Genomic DNA, 15751 nt, shown 5'->3' on the forward strand with positions numbered 1-15751 from the left:
GTGGAAATTCAGCGTTGCAGCTTGATTTAAATTTAAAAGGCAACGTTCCTGCATTAGCGGAGGCTGCATTCACCGTAGAAACGGCATATGGCGGCTCAATCGGAAATGACCTTCATTTCTAGCGCGCGAAACAGATTTGAAAGTGTCTTTGGATAAAAGCATTTATAAACGACAACTTTAGTCATTTCGCAGACATTCTTATCCAGAGCGACTTCCAACTTACACGAGCATCAGTCTACATTTTACATTTTAGTCATTTAGCAGACGCTCTTACCCAGAGCGACTTACAGTTAGTGAATACATATATTTTTATACTGCCCCCCCGTGGGAATCGAACCCACAACCCTGGCGTTGCAAACGCCATGCTCTATCAACTGAGCTACATCCCTGCCGGCCATTCCCTCCCCTACCCTGGACGACGCTAGGCCAATTGTGCGCCGCCCCATGAGTCTCCCGGTCGCGGCCGGCTACGACAGAGCCTGGATTCGAACCAGGATCTCTAGTGGCACAGTTAGCACTGCGATGCAGTGCCTTAGACCACTGCGCCACTCAGGAGTTTGACAAACAGTACATTTGCTTCCACAATTCCATCTTTTCATTCCACCCAGAACTTCAGATCATTCCATACAACAAACTTTATTAACACGCTTGGCTGTGTACATACATGTAAAAAATACAGCATGAGAAGACATTTCATCACAGAAAGCAGTTTGGTCTCGTCAGTCAAAATTATGAGCCACTTGGGGGTTCAAACTTCCACACGCAGCAAAATAGAAATGGGTTTTGTTTTTGTAAAATCATCTTTAGCAATTGTACATTTTGCCAACTAAATGCCCCAGATAATGGCAGGATTCAACATTTTATTGATTTTAAAAAGAAATCCCTCATGAGGAAAGGAAGGAGACTGACAGACTACAAGGCCCCTTGTATACATTGATGGAGCGAGTGTTTTCAAAAATGACCCGTAGAGTTGGAAGCACGTTAACATTGTGGTTGAAAGACACCTCTACCGTTTGAAGTATTTTTGTTAGTGTGTGTTTAACTGCTGGACAGTTTATGGGTCTACCTGTTCTGTTGATCAACCCTCTACAGAGATGTTACAGGGCCTGTGTTCAAGTACAATTCAACCTGCGAATGACGTTTTGATATGTGGATGGATTACATCAAAAGTTGAACATAAAACCAATCAATAAGCCTATTATTAATACGAAACAAGTTACATGGAGAAACTAAACAATAGCACCTATAATGTGTCGGATGGACTCACATTCATTCACAACTCTAGAGTACTATAAAGTTGAAACAACTAGAGTACTATAAGTACTGCTCACTCCTTATGTATTTAAAAGCCATCGGAGTGCAGTAAGCATGGGATAGTGAAGTGAACGAGTGGACACTTCAGGTAGAAGGATAGTGGATAGAACCTTGCAGCCTTCTCTCCCCCCCCCTCCTCCTAGAACCTTGCAGCCTTCTCTCCCCCTCCTCCTAGAACCTTGCAGCCTTCTCCCCCCCTCCTCCTAGAACCTTGCAGCCTTCTCCCCCCTCCTCCTAGAACCTTGCAGCCTTCTCCCCCCTCCTCCTAGAACCTTGCAGCCTTCTCCCCCCTCCTCCTAGAACCTTGCAGCCTTCTCCCCCCCTCCTCCTAGAACCTTGCAGCCTTCTCCCCCCTCCTCCTAGAACCTTGCAGCCTTCCCCCTCCTCCTCCTAGAACCTTGCAGCCTTCTCCCCCTCCTCCTAGAACCCTGCAGCCTTCTCCCCCCACCTCTCCTAGAACCTTGCAGCCTTCTCCCCCCTCCTCCTAGAACCTTGCAGCCTTCTCCCCCTCCTCCTAGAACCTTGCAGCCTTCTCCCCCCCTCCTCCTAGAACCTTGCAGCCTTCTCCCCCCCTCCTCCTAGAACCTTGCAGCCTTCTCCCCCCTCCTCCTAGAACCTTGCAGCCTTCTCCCCCCTCCTCCTAGAACCTTGCAGCCTTCTCCCCCCCCCTCCTCCTAGAACCTTGCAGCCTTCTCCCCCCCTCCTCCTAGAACCTTGCAGCCTTCTCCCCCTCCTCCTAGAACCTTGCAGCCTTCTCCCCCCCCCCCCCTCCTAGAACCTTGCAGCCTTCTCCCCCCACCTTCTACCACCTTACAGCTCGTCTTCAATGTGGGTCCTGAAGGCATCTCCTGTCAGCTTCTCCTGGGCCTTCTTCATAGCAGACACAACTAGACAGACAGACCCCAGGGGAAACAGAGCAGTCAGTCGGAGAGGAATGAGAAGATTGACCTAAGCAAGGCACTGCAATGATTCAACCATCATCTTCATCATCCAAACAGACAATATGGGATTCTCACCTTGGTCTGCGTTGCTGTAAAAGTACTTGTAGTTGGGGTTTCCGTCTTTGTTGGTGATCTCAGGGTGGACTTTACCACTGGGGTCTATGGGGTGTGAATGGACAGGAACAGGAAGGTAAAGACAGCATTATAATTATGGGGGTTGGGAGCAGACCAAATGATGAATTAAAAAGTACTATTCTAGTAGGCTCTTCTAACAGAATAACTATTATTATGTAGAGACTTAGGAACAGTGTCCTGGGGATGTAGCCACCATCAGGACTGTAGGGGTTAGGGCTGGGTTAGGGCTGGGTTAGAGTTAGGAACAGTGTCCTGGGGATGTAGCCACCATCAGGACTGTAGGGGTTAGGGCTGGGTTAGGGCTGGGTTAGAGTTAGGAACAGTGTCCTGGGGATGTAGCCACCATCAGGACTGTTAGGGCTGGGTTAGGGGTTAGAGTTCTTACCTAGGAACAGTATCCTGGGGATGTATCCACCATCAGGACTGTAGGCCTCATCTTTAGGTTCCTCCTCATCCTGAGAACATGAGATTAGTATGAGTTGAACTCATAAGTAGTGACATAGGGACCTGTTCTATACGTGGTTTCTTTAAAATGAGTCCGACGCGAAGGATATACTGCTTCTCCGAGACCAGGCCCAAATCCCCGTAATTCGTGTGAAAGAAAAGACGGAAATACAGGGGGCGGAGATCGGGGTGCCTTGTGAGAATTCGTCGGCGAGTGGGTAACCCGCCTCTACCATCCGTTCTATTGGCCAACGTGCAATCACTGGAGAATAAACTGGATGAGCTCCGCTCGAGACTATCCTACCAACGGGACAAAACTGTAATATCTTATGTTTCACAGAGTCGTGGCTGAACGACTACACGGATAATATAGAGCTGGCTGGGTTTTCTGTGCATCGGCAGAACAGAGCAGCTACGTCCGGTAAGACGAGGGGCGGGGGTGTGTCTATTTGTCAATAACAGCTGGTGCGCGATGTCTAATATTAAAGAAGTCTCGAGGTATTGCTCGCCTGAGGTAGAGTATCTCATGATAAGCTGTAGACCAAGAGAGTTCTCATCTAGATTATTCGTAGCCGTTTATTTACCACCACAAACCGATGCTGGCACTAAGACTGCACTCAACGAGCTGTATAAGGCCATAAGCAAACAAGAAAATGCTCATCCAGAGGCGGCGCTCCTAGTGACCGGGAACTTTAATGCAGGCAAACTTAAATCCGTTTTACCTAATTTCTCTACCAGCATGTCACATAATATAATTTATCCAAAGCGACTTAGTCATGTGTGCATACATTTTTACGTATGGGTGGTCCCGGGGATCGAACCCACTACCCTGGCGTTACAAGCGCCGTGCTCTACCAATTGAGCTACAGAGGACCACATGTGCAACCAGAGGGAGAAAAAAAAAAACTCTAGACCACCTTTATTCCACACACAGAGACGCATACAAAGCTCTCCCTCGCCCTACATTTGGCAAATCTCACCATAATTCTGTCCTTCTGATTCCTGTTTACAAGCAAAAACTAAAACAGGAAGTACCAGTGACTCGCTCAATACGGAAGTGGTCAGATGACGCTGATGCTACGCTACAGGACTGTTTCGCTAGCACAGACTGGAATATGTTCTGGGATTTATCCGATGGCAAAAAAGACAGTCAAAAAATGTATCATAAGGTTTTGAAGTGTCTGTCCTATATCTAGGATATAAAAAATCTCAGGAAATATTTGTTTTGTTGGACACATTTAACCCCTTATTTTTGTTGGCACAAAAACAAACCATGGTGTTCTCCCCCTTTCCGTATAAACCGTTCGGACGCTACGTCTCACAGTCTGACAAACACCGCTCTAGCTCTGTCACCTTTCACCGCAGATGAGGAAGGACGACAAAGGAGGATGAGGTGGATTGAGACGCAGCCCATGCAAAAAAAAAAACTATATCTAGCTTAAACTGACAGATTCTGATGGGGAATTTTCTATTAAGTTACTTAGATTGACGCACAGATGCGTCAATAGACTCTTAATAATTAAACAGTCCATTATCCTCACCTCCAGGTTGACCATGACAAAGTTGTGAGCCAGCTCAGAGATCTCCTTGGACTCAGCGAACTTGGGCTTCAGAGCTGGAGGGAGAAAACTGAACATGATGATGATGGCTTCATTGTGCAGGAGATGACATGGCTGTTTTGTAAATGTAATCAGGTTATTATAAGAGGAAGGTCTTTACCTTTGCAGGCTCCACACCAGGTCTTGTGGACGATGACCATGAGTGGCAGTCCACTGTGAAGAGGATAAGTAATGTGTTAAAGTACTGTACGCAAACTCTCCAATGGTTCCATACAATTGATATCCTCCTAGCAAGAGAGGCCAGGGGTATATTCATTAGTCGAACAGTTGCAAAACATTTTTGCACCGTAAACTTTACTCAAAACGAGTTTGCTTCCTAGTGAATACACCCCATTAGCTCTTCCAGAGGTATTTATATCAGGGTTACATATCCTTACCTGGCCTCTGCCTCCTTCTTCCCATCGTCCAGACTCCTCCAGTGGATGTTGTCTCCGAACCCTGGGGGAGAATCACATTTGAGTGTCAGGCTTTTTGCGTAACTGGTTAACCAGGACATGGGGTGGGTCTACTCTTCGCTAAAAGAGATGAAGGGATCATTGCTGGGAACTGAACACAGGGAACAAAGAATGCAAGATTCACTGTAACTTGATCTCACTCTGCTGATAATATGACTGCAGGGTGGCTTGTGTACTATGGATATTGTAGCCAAACTAACTAGGTCTCAGAGAAAGTTTCCATTCTACTTTGTCTATATAGTTGCATGGTGAGAAATTAGAGAAAAGATTGTTATCAATAATTGCACATCAGATGAAGAATTCCTTTTCTAGTACAAGAAGAGGTTCTATCACCCTAGCCCAGGGATAATCAACTAGATTCAGACGCGGGCCGGTCAACTGTAAGTGCTGTTATTGTAAAGTGGAAACGTCTAGGAGCAACAACGGCTCAGTCGCGAAGTGGTAGGCCACACACAAGCTTACAGAACGGGACCACCGAGTGCTGAAGCGCGTAAAGATAGTCTGTCCTCGGTTGCAACACTCACTACTGAGTTCCAAACTGCCTCTGGAAGCAACGTCAGCACAAGAACTGTTCGTCAGGAGCTTCATGAAATGGGTTTCCATGGCTGAGCAGCCGCACACAAGCCTAAGATCACCATGCGCAATGCCAAGCGTTGGCTGGAGTGGTGTAAAGCTCACCGCCATTGGACTCTGGAGCAGTGGAAACACGTTCTCTGGAGTGATGAATCATGCTTCACCATCTGGCAGTCCGAAGGACGAATCTGGGTTTGGCAGATGCCAGGAGAACGCTACCTGCCCGAATGCATAGTGCCAACTGTAAAGTTTGGTGAAAGAGGAATAATGGTCTGGGCTGTTTATCATGGTTCGGGCTAGGCCCCTTAGTTCTAGTGAAGGGAAATCTTAATGCTACAGCATACAATGACATTCAAGACGATTCTGTGCTTCCAACTTTGTGGCAACAGTTTGTGGAAGACCCTTTCCTGTTTTAGCATGACAATGCCCCCGTGTACAAAGCGAGGTCCATACAGAAATGGTTTGTCGATCGGTGTAGAAGAACTTGACTGGCCTGCACAGAGCCCTGACCATAACTCCATCTTACACCTTTGGGATGAATTGGAACGCTGACTGCGAGCCAGGTCTAATCGCCCAACATCAGTGCCCCGACCTCACTAATGCTCTTGTGGCTGAATGGAAGCAAGTCCCCGCAGCAATGTTCCAACATCTAGTGGAAAGCCTTCCCAGAAGAGTGGAGGCTGTTATAGCAGCAAAGGGGGGGGACCAACTCCATATTAATGCCCATGATTTTGGACTGAGATGTTTGACGACCATCTTTTGGTCATATAGTGAATATTGTCCATGGCAAAAATGAAAAAACGAAGCAGACTTCAGTCTTTGGTCCTTTAAAAACCTGCTGTATGTAAAATATTGTGTGCTATAGCTTAAAATAAAAAGATTGACAACATAATGATGTTTGTTTCCAACATTAGGGCTGTTTTCCTAAAGAAGTAAAATCTGCTTCGCGTTTTGTTTCCTTACCACGATACTAACGAGTATCGCGATACTGGTATCGTCCCTGGCCTAATCAATAATACAGTGTGATTAACATAGCACACCATTGCTTCCTTGTGACCTTGGGGGAGAAGTGGGAGATGAGAGGAGAGGAGGACGTACTCCATTGAGGCCAACCAACAGAATAGGAGCAGAAGAGACTCCAACCTGACTGCTGGAAACACAAGAGAAACAACTTGGTGAGGTGAGCACACACACACCAATTCTCTGTAGCCTCTTGCATGGTGTTCGTTTCAATACTTGACCCTGGGAACTGTCGCAAACATGAACCTCTCCTGTCTCCATCTCCCTCTCCCTTACAGGTTTCACAGGAGGCATGAGGCAGATGACAGGATAAAAACAGAGGGAGGGATGGGAGGACAAACAGAGAAGAGGTGTTGCCCTGCCCAAACCAGCCCCCCACTCCTGATCTGAGGACACACACGTTAGAGCCAGCCATACCCTTCCCTTTAGAGCCAGCAATGGCTTTTTTCTGGCCACTCTTCCGTAAAGCCCAGCTCTGTGGAGTGTACAGCTTAAAGTGGTCCTATGGACAGATACTCCAATCTCCGCTGTGGAGCTTTGCAGCTCCTTCAGGGTTATCTTTGGTCTCTTTGTTGCCTCTCTGATTAATGCCCTCCTTGCCTGGTCTGTGAGTTTTGGTCGGCGGCCCGCTCTTGGCAGGTTTGTTGTGGTGCCATATTCTTTCAATTTTTTAATAATGGATTTAAATGGTGCTCTGTGGGATGTTCAAAGTTTCGGATATTTTTTTTTATAACCCAACCCTGATCTGTACTTCTCCACAACTTTTTCCCTGACCTGTTTGGAGAGCTCCTTGTTCTTCATGGTGCCGCTTGCTTGGTGGTGCCCCTTGCTTAGTGGTGTTGCTGACTCTGGGGCCTTTCAGAACAGGTGTATATATACTGAGATCATGTGACAGATCATGTGACACTTAGATTGCACACAGGTGGACTTTATTTAACTAATTATGTGACTTCTGAAGGTAATTGGTTGCACCAGATATTATTTAGGGGCTTCATAGCAAAGGTGGTGAATACATATGCACGCACCACTTTTCCGTTATTAATTTTTTTCGAATTTTTTTAAACAAGTTATTTTATTTTAGTTCACCAATTTGGGCTATTTTGTGTGTGTCCATTACATGAAATCCAAATAAAAATCAAATTAAATTTCAGGTTGTAATGCAACAAAATAGGAAAAACGCCAAGGGGGATGAATACTTTTGCAAGGCACTGTAGGCCTAGCATATTCCCACATTCAAGGAAATTTCCATTTTTATTGGGTTATTTAGCTTACTAACCTTGTCTACTGTTAGTTAGCTTGCTGGCTAACAGTACGATCCGATGCCCATGTCAAAACTACTGTAATTTACTTTGTTAAAATTGAATTAGGTTCCCTCAATGTTCACTTTCCCCATCTTGTAGCAGGCATAATATGGGCATCTTATGCTTTCCAATGTTAATGTCAATAGATTCTTGATCTACCAGTGGCATGCATGTCACAGTGTTTACCTTCCGTTTTTACTGTGTTAAAACTGAATTAGAATCCCTCAAAGTTCACTATAATAGGACGAAACTATTATTTTCCCCATCTTCGAGCTGGCATAATATGGGCATGTTATGCTTTACAACCTTCGTGACAATGGAGTATCGATCTACTAGTGGCACACATCTCGAAAAAAGTCTACCAGACATTTTTTACATTGGTTTATTTTTTTGACATGGGGTCATCAACGTTCACTGTAATATAACTATTTTGTATTTATTTATTATAAAGACAAAGAATGTGGGGATAGACCAAGTAAAATGTAGTTATTCAACACTCTTAAATGTATAATCTCTAATTAAATACAAAAAAGAAAAACCTATCGATCTTGCTGTGTTTGTACTGTGTTTGTATGTCATGACCGTAAACACATCTTGCTTTCGCAATTTAACATGTGCTAAACAGCACCACGGTAGGCTACTGCAGCCTCACTCTACCCTTGATATCGAAGTAATTTTTGATGAGACACGAAAATAAAATAAATGATTTGGTATAATTTTGATTATGGAAGATTGAATAAGTGTGCTTCAAACTGTTTGAATGATTTGTAGCCATCGTCTCTATCTGCATGAGAGCATCAGACTCAGTACCCAGAAAACATGCGATAACTTAGTGTTGTGTATTCAGGAGGAAGTGCTGTGTATTCAGGAGGAAGTGCTGTGTATTCAGGAGGAAGTGCTGTGTATTCAGGAGGAAGTGTTGTGTATTCAGGAGGAAGTGTTGTGTATTCAGGAGGAAGTGGTGTGTATTCAGGAGGAAGTGTTGTGTATTCAGGAGGAAGTGATGTGTATTCAGGAGGAAGTGTTGTGTATTCAGGAGGAAGTGTTGTGTATTCAGGAGGAAGTGTTGTGTATTCAGGAGGAAGTGCTGTGTATTCAGGAGGAAGTGATGTGTATTCAGGAGGAAGTGTTGTGTATTCAGGAGGAAGTGTTGTGTATTCAGGAGGAAGTGTTGTGTATTCAGGAGGAAGTGTTGTATATTCAGGAGGAAGTGTTGTGTATTCAGGAGGAAGTGCTGTGTATGCAGGAGGAAGTGATGTGTATTCAGGGGGAAGTGATGTGTATTCAGGAGGAAGTGATGTGTATTCAGGAGGAAGTGATGTGTATTCTGGAGGAAGTGTTGTGTATTCAGGAGGAAGTGTTGTGTATTCAGGAGGAAGTGTTGTGTATTCAGGAGGAAGTGCTGTGTATTCAGGAGGAAGTGCTGTGTATTCAGGAGGAAGTGTTGTGTATTCAGGAGGAGACTGAAGCCCGGATGACTGTGTTACAGCAGTTGATTTTTAAGGTAAGCTATTCCATGATGACTGAATTGAACTTTGAACTTTTTAAATACCTGGTTTGGCCTTCCTATTCCTATACGGCGCATTCGGAAAGTATTCAAACCCCTTCCTTTTATCCACATTTTGTTACGTTACAGCCTTATTCTTATTTTCCTCATCAATCTACACACAATTACCCATAATGACAAAGCGAAAACAGGTTTAGAAGGTTTTGCAAATGTAAAAAAAAAAAACATGCCTTATTTACATAAGTATTCAGACCCTTTGCTATGAGACTCGAAATTGAGCTCAGGTGCATCCTGTTTCCACTGATCATCCTTGAGATGTTTCTACAACTTGATTGGAGTCCACCTGTGGTAAATTCAATTGATTGGACATGATTTGGAAAGGCACACACCTGTCTATATAAGGTCCCACAGTTGACAGTGCATGTCAGAGCAAAAACCAAGCCATGAAGTCGAAGGAATTGTCCGTAGAGCTCCGAGACAGGATTGTGTCGAGGCACAGATCTGGGGAAGGGTACCAAAACATTTCTGCAGCATTTAAGGTCCCCAAGAACACAGTGGCCTCCATCCTTCTTAAATAGAACAAGTTTGGAACCACCAAGACTTCCTAGAGCTGGCCGCCCAGCCATACTGAGCAATCGGGGGAGAAGGGCCTGACAATGAACACAACTGCATTTTATCGATGGCACTGAATAAATCAAGTCACATTATATTTACCACATGCGCCGAATACAACAGGTGTAGACATCACAGTGAAATGCTTACTTACAAGCCCTTAAAAAAATTAAAAAATGCATTGTTGGTTAAGTGTTAAGTAAAAAAAAAAAAAAAAGCTAATAACTAAAGAGCAGCAGTAAAATTAAATAACAGTAGGGAGGCTATATATACAGGGGGGTACCGTTGCAGAGTCAATGTGCGGGGGCACCGGCTAGTTGAGGTAGTTGAGGTAATATGTACATGTGGGTAGAGTTAAAGTGACTATGCATAAATACTTAACAGAGTAGCAGCAGTGTAAAAAGGATGGGGTGGGGGGGCAGTGCAAATAGTCCGGGTAGCAATGATTATCTGTTCAGGAGTCTTATGGCTTGGGGGTAGAAGCTGTTGAGAAGTCTTTTGGACCTAGACTTGGCGCACCGGTACCGCTTGCCGTGCGGTAGCAGAGAGAACAGTCTATGACTAGGGTGGCTGGAGTCTTTGACAATTTTGAGGGCCTTCCTCTGACACCGCCTGGTATAGAGGTCCTGGATGGCAGGAAGCTTGGCCCCAGTGATGTACTGGGCCATACGCACTACCCTCTGTAGTGCCTTGCGGTCGGAGGCCGAGCAGTTGCCATACCAGGCGGTGATGCAACCAGTCAGGATGCTCTCGATGGTGCAGTTGTATAACTTTTTGAGGATCTGAGGACCCATGCCAAATATTTTCTGTCTCCTGAGGGGGAATAGGCTTTGTCGTGCCCTCTTCACAACTGTCTTGATGTATTTGGACCATGATAGTTTGTTGGTGATGTGGACACAAAGGAGCTTGAAGCTCTCAACCTGTTCCACTACAGCCAAGTCGATGAGAATGGGGGCGTGCTCAGTCCTCTTTTTTCCTGTAGTCCACAATCATCGCAGTCTTGATCACGTTGAGGGAGAGGTTGTTATCCTGGCACCACACGGCCAGGTCTCGAACCTCCTCCCTATAGGCTGTCTCATCGTTGTCGGTGATCAGGCCTACCACTGTTGTCGTCAGCAAACTTAATGATGGTGTTGGAGTCGTGCCTGGCCATGCAGTCATGGGTGAACAGGGAGTACAGGAGGGGACTGAGCACGCACCCCAGAGGGGCCCCCGTGTTGAGGATCAGTGTGGCAGATGTGTTGTTACCTACCCTTACCACCTGGGGGCAGCCCATCAGGAAGTCCAGGATCCAGTTGCAGAGGGAGGTGTTTAGTCCCAGGGTCCTTAGCTTAGTGATGAGCTTTGAGGGCACTATGGTGTTGAACGCTGAGCTGTAGTCAATGAACAGCATTCTCACGTAGGTGTTCCTCTTGTCCAGGTGGGAAAGGTCAGTGTGGAGTGCAATAGAGATTGCATCATCTGTTGGGGCGGTATGCAAATTGGAGTGGGTCTAGGGTTTCTGGGATAATGGTGTTGATGTGAGCCATGACCAGCCTTTCAAAGCACTTCATGGCTACAGACGTGAGTGCTACGGGTTGGTAGTCATTTAGACAGGTTATCTTAGAGTCCTTGGGCACGGGGACTATGGTGGTCTGCTTGAAACATGTTGGTATTACAGACTCAGTCAGGGACATGTTGAAAATGTCAGTGAAGACACTTGCCAGTTGGTCAGCACATGCTCGGAGTACAATACCGTGACGAGATCCTGTGGCCCATTGTCGTGCCATTCATCCGCCGTCATCACCTCATGTTTCAGCATGATAATGCCCGGCCCCATGTCGTAAGAATCTGTATACAATTCCTGGAAGATGAAAATGTCCCAGTTCTTCCATGGTCTGCATACTCACCAGACATGTCACTCATTGAGCATGTTCCAGATGCTCTGGATCGACATGTACGACAGCATGTTCCAGTTCCCGCCAATATCCAGCAACTTCGCACAGCCATTGAAGAGGAGTGGGACAACATTCCACAATCAACAGCCTGATTAACTCCATTCGAAGGAGATGTGTCACCCTGCATGAGGCAAATGGTGGTCACACCAGACACTGACTGGTTTTCTGATCCACGCCCCTCCTTTTTATTTTAAGGTATCTGTGACCAACAGATGCATATCTGTATTCCCAGTCATGTGAAATCCATAGATTAGGGCCTAATGAATTTATTTGAATTGACTGATTTCCTTATATGAACTGTAACTCAGTAAAATCTTTGAAATTGTTGAGTTTATATTTTTGTTCAGTGTAAAAATGTGAGTCTCACTGCCAAGTCAAACAGTCGCAAATGCGGCTGTTTTTGGTCGCAGTATCGAACCCTGCACACCTTTTATAGTGTTAGGGCTCCCACACGGCCATATCTTCATGTTACAGAGCTTGTTTATGGAAAGCAGATGGAAGACAGAGGGGACTACCTGTGCTAATTAGCTATCCAGAGGGGACTACCTGTGCTAATTAGCTATCCAGAGGGGACTACCTGTGCTAATTAGCTATCCAGAGGGGACTACCTGCGCTAATTAGCTATCCAGAGGGGACTACCTGTGCTAATTAGCTATCCAGAGGGGACTACCTGTGCTAATTAGCTATCCAGAGGGGACTACCTGTGCTAATTAGCTATCCAGAGGGGACTACCTGTGCTAATTAGCTATCCAGAGGGGACTACCTGTGCTAATTAGCTATCCAGAGGGGACTACCTGTGCTAATTAGCTATCCAGAGGGGACTACCTGTGCTAATTAGCTATCCAGAGGGGACTACCTGTGCTAATTAGCTATCCAGAGGGGACTACCTGTGCTAATTAGCTATCCAGAGGGGACTACCTGTGCTAATTAGCTACCTGCGTCTCCGAACACCTGTGTGTAAACGGAAGACTGACGCCACCAACGTTCTGTCACTGAAAATACTGTGTTAAAAACTGCGTGCAGTAAGTATATAATTTAGCATTTGTGAAATTATTTTGATGTGATGTGAAAGTAGAAGGCTTTATGTTTCTAGAGCCGTACCGTAATTGAGAATCAATTCACGTTTCAAAAGGAGTATTTGGCTGTTTTGGCTTCCGGAGCCAAATTTGCCTCGAAACAGGTAAGGTCCTTGTACTATAAGGAGTGAGTCCATTATTGGGCTACCCACACACAGTCTGATTAATCCGGCTGTAATACACAATTAATTGGTATATACAGCCCGAAAGTAAAATTGTGTAAATGTTAATTACAAGCCAGAAAGTTGAATAAAATTATATTTAAACTTACTCTACCGGTTGTCTTTGCTGTATGTCCATCAGCTGCTTTAAACATGTTTTTTTTTATCCTCCCCAGATTCCAAACAACATTTTCATTGTCATGGCATGCTTGGTTCAATAGCTATTGACGAGAGAATATTCTATATAAAAACTAACTTTCCTGTGGATATGGTGTGTCAAATTTCGAGCAGCTGAAGGACAAACAGCACAGACAACTGGTAGAGTAAATTTAAAATGTTATTTTATTCAACATTCTGGCTTGTAAGGAACATTTACAAGATTTTGCAGGCATTAGCTTCAGGCTGTATACCAATTAATTGTTTCAATTTTCCAAGTCATGTGCACAAGTACAGTGAAATGCCGTTCTTGGAGCTCTAAACCCCACTATGCAGTAATCAATAACAATGTAATACTAAAAATAACAAATTATAATGTGTATTACTACAGCATGATTAATCAGATTACCATACCCAATGAGACAAGGAAGAGGTTTGTTTTCAATCAACAGGTAGCCTGCGGGCGCGAAATTGCGTCCTCGACAACACACAACGGATAAAGCTTTAAAAGTAAGATCTAAGCTTACTGACATCTGGCTTCCAAGTTAGATAACTCAAATTGGGTTGTTCCTATTTACCACAGCCACAGAGTCAGAATTGGCTATATCGTCAAGATTCCTGACAATAAAAATTCGCTTTTTGGTCTTAATTTAAGATTAGAGTTTGTATAAAGGTTAGCAGTGTGGTTAAGGTTAGGTTTAAAATCAGATTTTAGGAAGAGGCATTTTCGAAATAGGCGGGGTTTAGACATAATTATGACTTTGTGGCTGTGGTAACTAGTGACGACCCCCTCAAACTGCTAGCTAGCAAGAATCTTGTTAGCATGACCTGATGATTGCTAAGATAACGTTAGCTAGCTAGCTTTCAGAGCTCCCACCCAAGCTACATTTGATTGTCTTACCTCTCGCATTCGCCTCAGCTGCAACCTTCTGAATATGAGTCAGAGAAAATAAAACATAAGAGGACAACAAAGCGATATTCACAAGAGGGGACTGCATATTTGTTTGCTGTGTCGGCCTTTCTTCCAACAAACTAGCGCACAGTGAAATACACCGGAAGTTATGTTCCGTTGGACAGGAAAAGGGTTTCCACCAGTTACCACAGCCACAAAGTCAAAATTGTCTATAGAAAACAAAAACATTTAAACACAAATGAGCATTTTGGTTTTAATTTAAGGTTAGGGTTAGGCATAAGGTTACCAGTTTGGTTGTTAGGGTTCGGTTTAAAATAACATTTTAAGAAGAGAAATTAAAAAAAAAAAATAAAAAAACACACACAAAAACACGTTGGCTGTGCTAACTAGTGACGAACAGGAAAAAGCGAGTTGAACTTCCTCGTTTCTTCTTTGTACAATCTACAGTGCCTTCAGAAAGTATTCATACCCCTTGTCTTAGTCCAAATTTTGTTGTGTTACAGGCCGAATTTAAAATGGATTCAAAAAAAAAATCTCACCCATCTACACACAATGATCCCATAATGAAAAAGTGAAAACGTGTTTTTAGACATTTTAGCACATTTATTGAAAATAAAATACAGAAATATCTCATTTAAATAACTATTTACACCTCTGAGTCAATAGTTTGTAGAAGCACCTTTGGCAGCGATTACAGCTGAGTCTTTCAGGGTAAATTTCTAAGAGCTTCCCACACCTGGATTGTGCAACATTTGCCCATTATTGGTCCTGTGGTCCGCTGTAGCTCAGCTGGTAGGCAACGGCGCTTGTAACGCCAAGGTAGTGGGTTCGATCCCCGGGACCACCCATACACAAAAAACTTTTTTTTTTAAATGTATGCACGCATGACTGTAAGTCGCTTTGGATAAAAGCGTCTGCTAAATGGCATATTATTATATTATTCTTTTCAAAATTCTTCAAGCTCTGTCAAATTGGTTGTTGATCATTGCTAGACAAACATTTTCAGGTCTCGCCATAGATTTCCAAGTAGATTTAAGTCAAAACTGTAACTCGGCCACTCAGGAACATTCACTGTCTTCTTTGTAAGCAACTCCAGTGTAGATTTGGCCTTATGTTTTAGGTTATTGTCCTGCTGAACGGTGAATTCATCTCCCAGTGTTTGGTGGAATGCAGACTGAAAAAGGTCTTTCTATAGGATTTTGCCTTAACTCCATTTCCTTTCTATTTATCTGTTTTATTTTTGTCCCCAGTCCTTAACGATGACAAACATACAGTGAGGGAAAAAAGTATTTGATCCCCTGCTGATTTTGTATGTTTGCCCACTGACAAAGAAATGATCAGTCTATAATTTTAATGGTAGGTTTATTTGAACAGTGAGAGACAGAATAACAACAACAAAACCAGAAAAACGCATGTCAAAAATGTTATAAATTGATTTGCATTTTAATGAGGGAAATCAGTATTTGACCCCTCTGCAAAACATGACTTAGTACTTGGTGGCAAAACCCTTGTTGGCAATCACAGAGGTCAGATGTTTCTTGTAGTTGGCCACCAGTTTTGCACACCTCTCAGGAGGGATTTTGTCCC

The 15751-nt window shown here is 44.1% G+C and overlaps 1 protein-coding gene across 1 annotated transcript; it reads right to left on the bottom strand.

Moving 5' to 3' along the window:
- Positions 1-2065: 2065 nt before the first annotated feature.
- On the bottom strand, positions 2066-14334 carry txndc12 (thioredoxin domain containing 12 (endoplasmic reticulum)). Its single transcript, XM_041895486.2, has 7 exons — positions 14153-14334; positions 4831-4891; positions 4554-4606; positions 4376-4449; positions 2776-2845; positions 2331-2414; positions 2066-2201 (listed from the first exon to the last, which is right to left on the bottom strand). The coding sequence occupies exons 1-7, from the start codon at positions 14247-14249 to the stop codon at positions 2125-2127; spliced, it is 516 nt and encodes a 171-aa protein (XP_041751420.1). The 5' UTR covers positions 14250-14334; the 3' UTR covers positions 2066-2124.
- Positions 14335-15751: the final 1417 nt, after the last annotated feature.

Source organism: Coregonus clupeaformis, chromosome 14 (genome assembly GCF_020615455.1).
Source record: "Coregonus clupeaformis isolate EN_2021a chromosome 14, ASM2061545v1, whole genome shotgun sequence".
In the NCBI taxonomy this organism is placed as follows: Eukaryota; Metazoa; Chordata; class Actinopteri; order Salmoniformes; family Salmonidae; genus Coregonus; species Coregonus clupeaformis.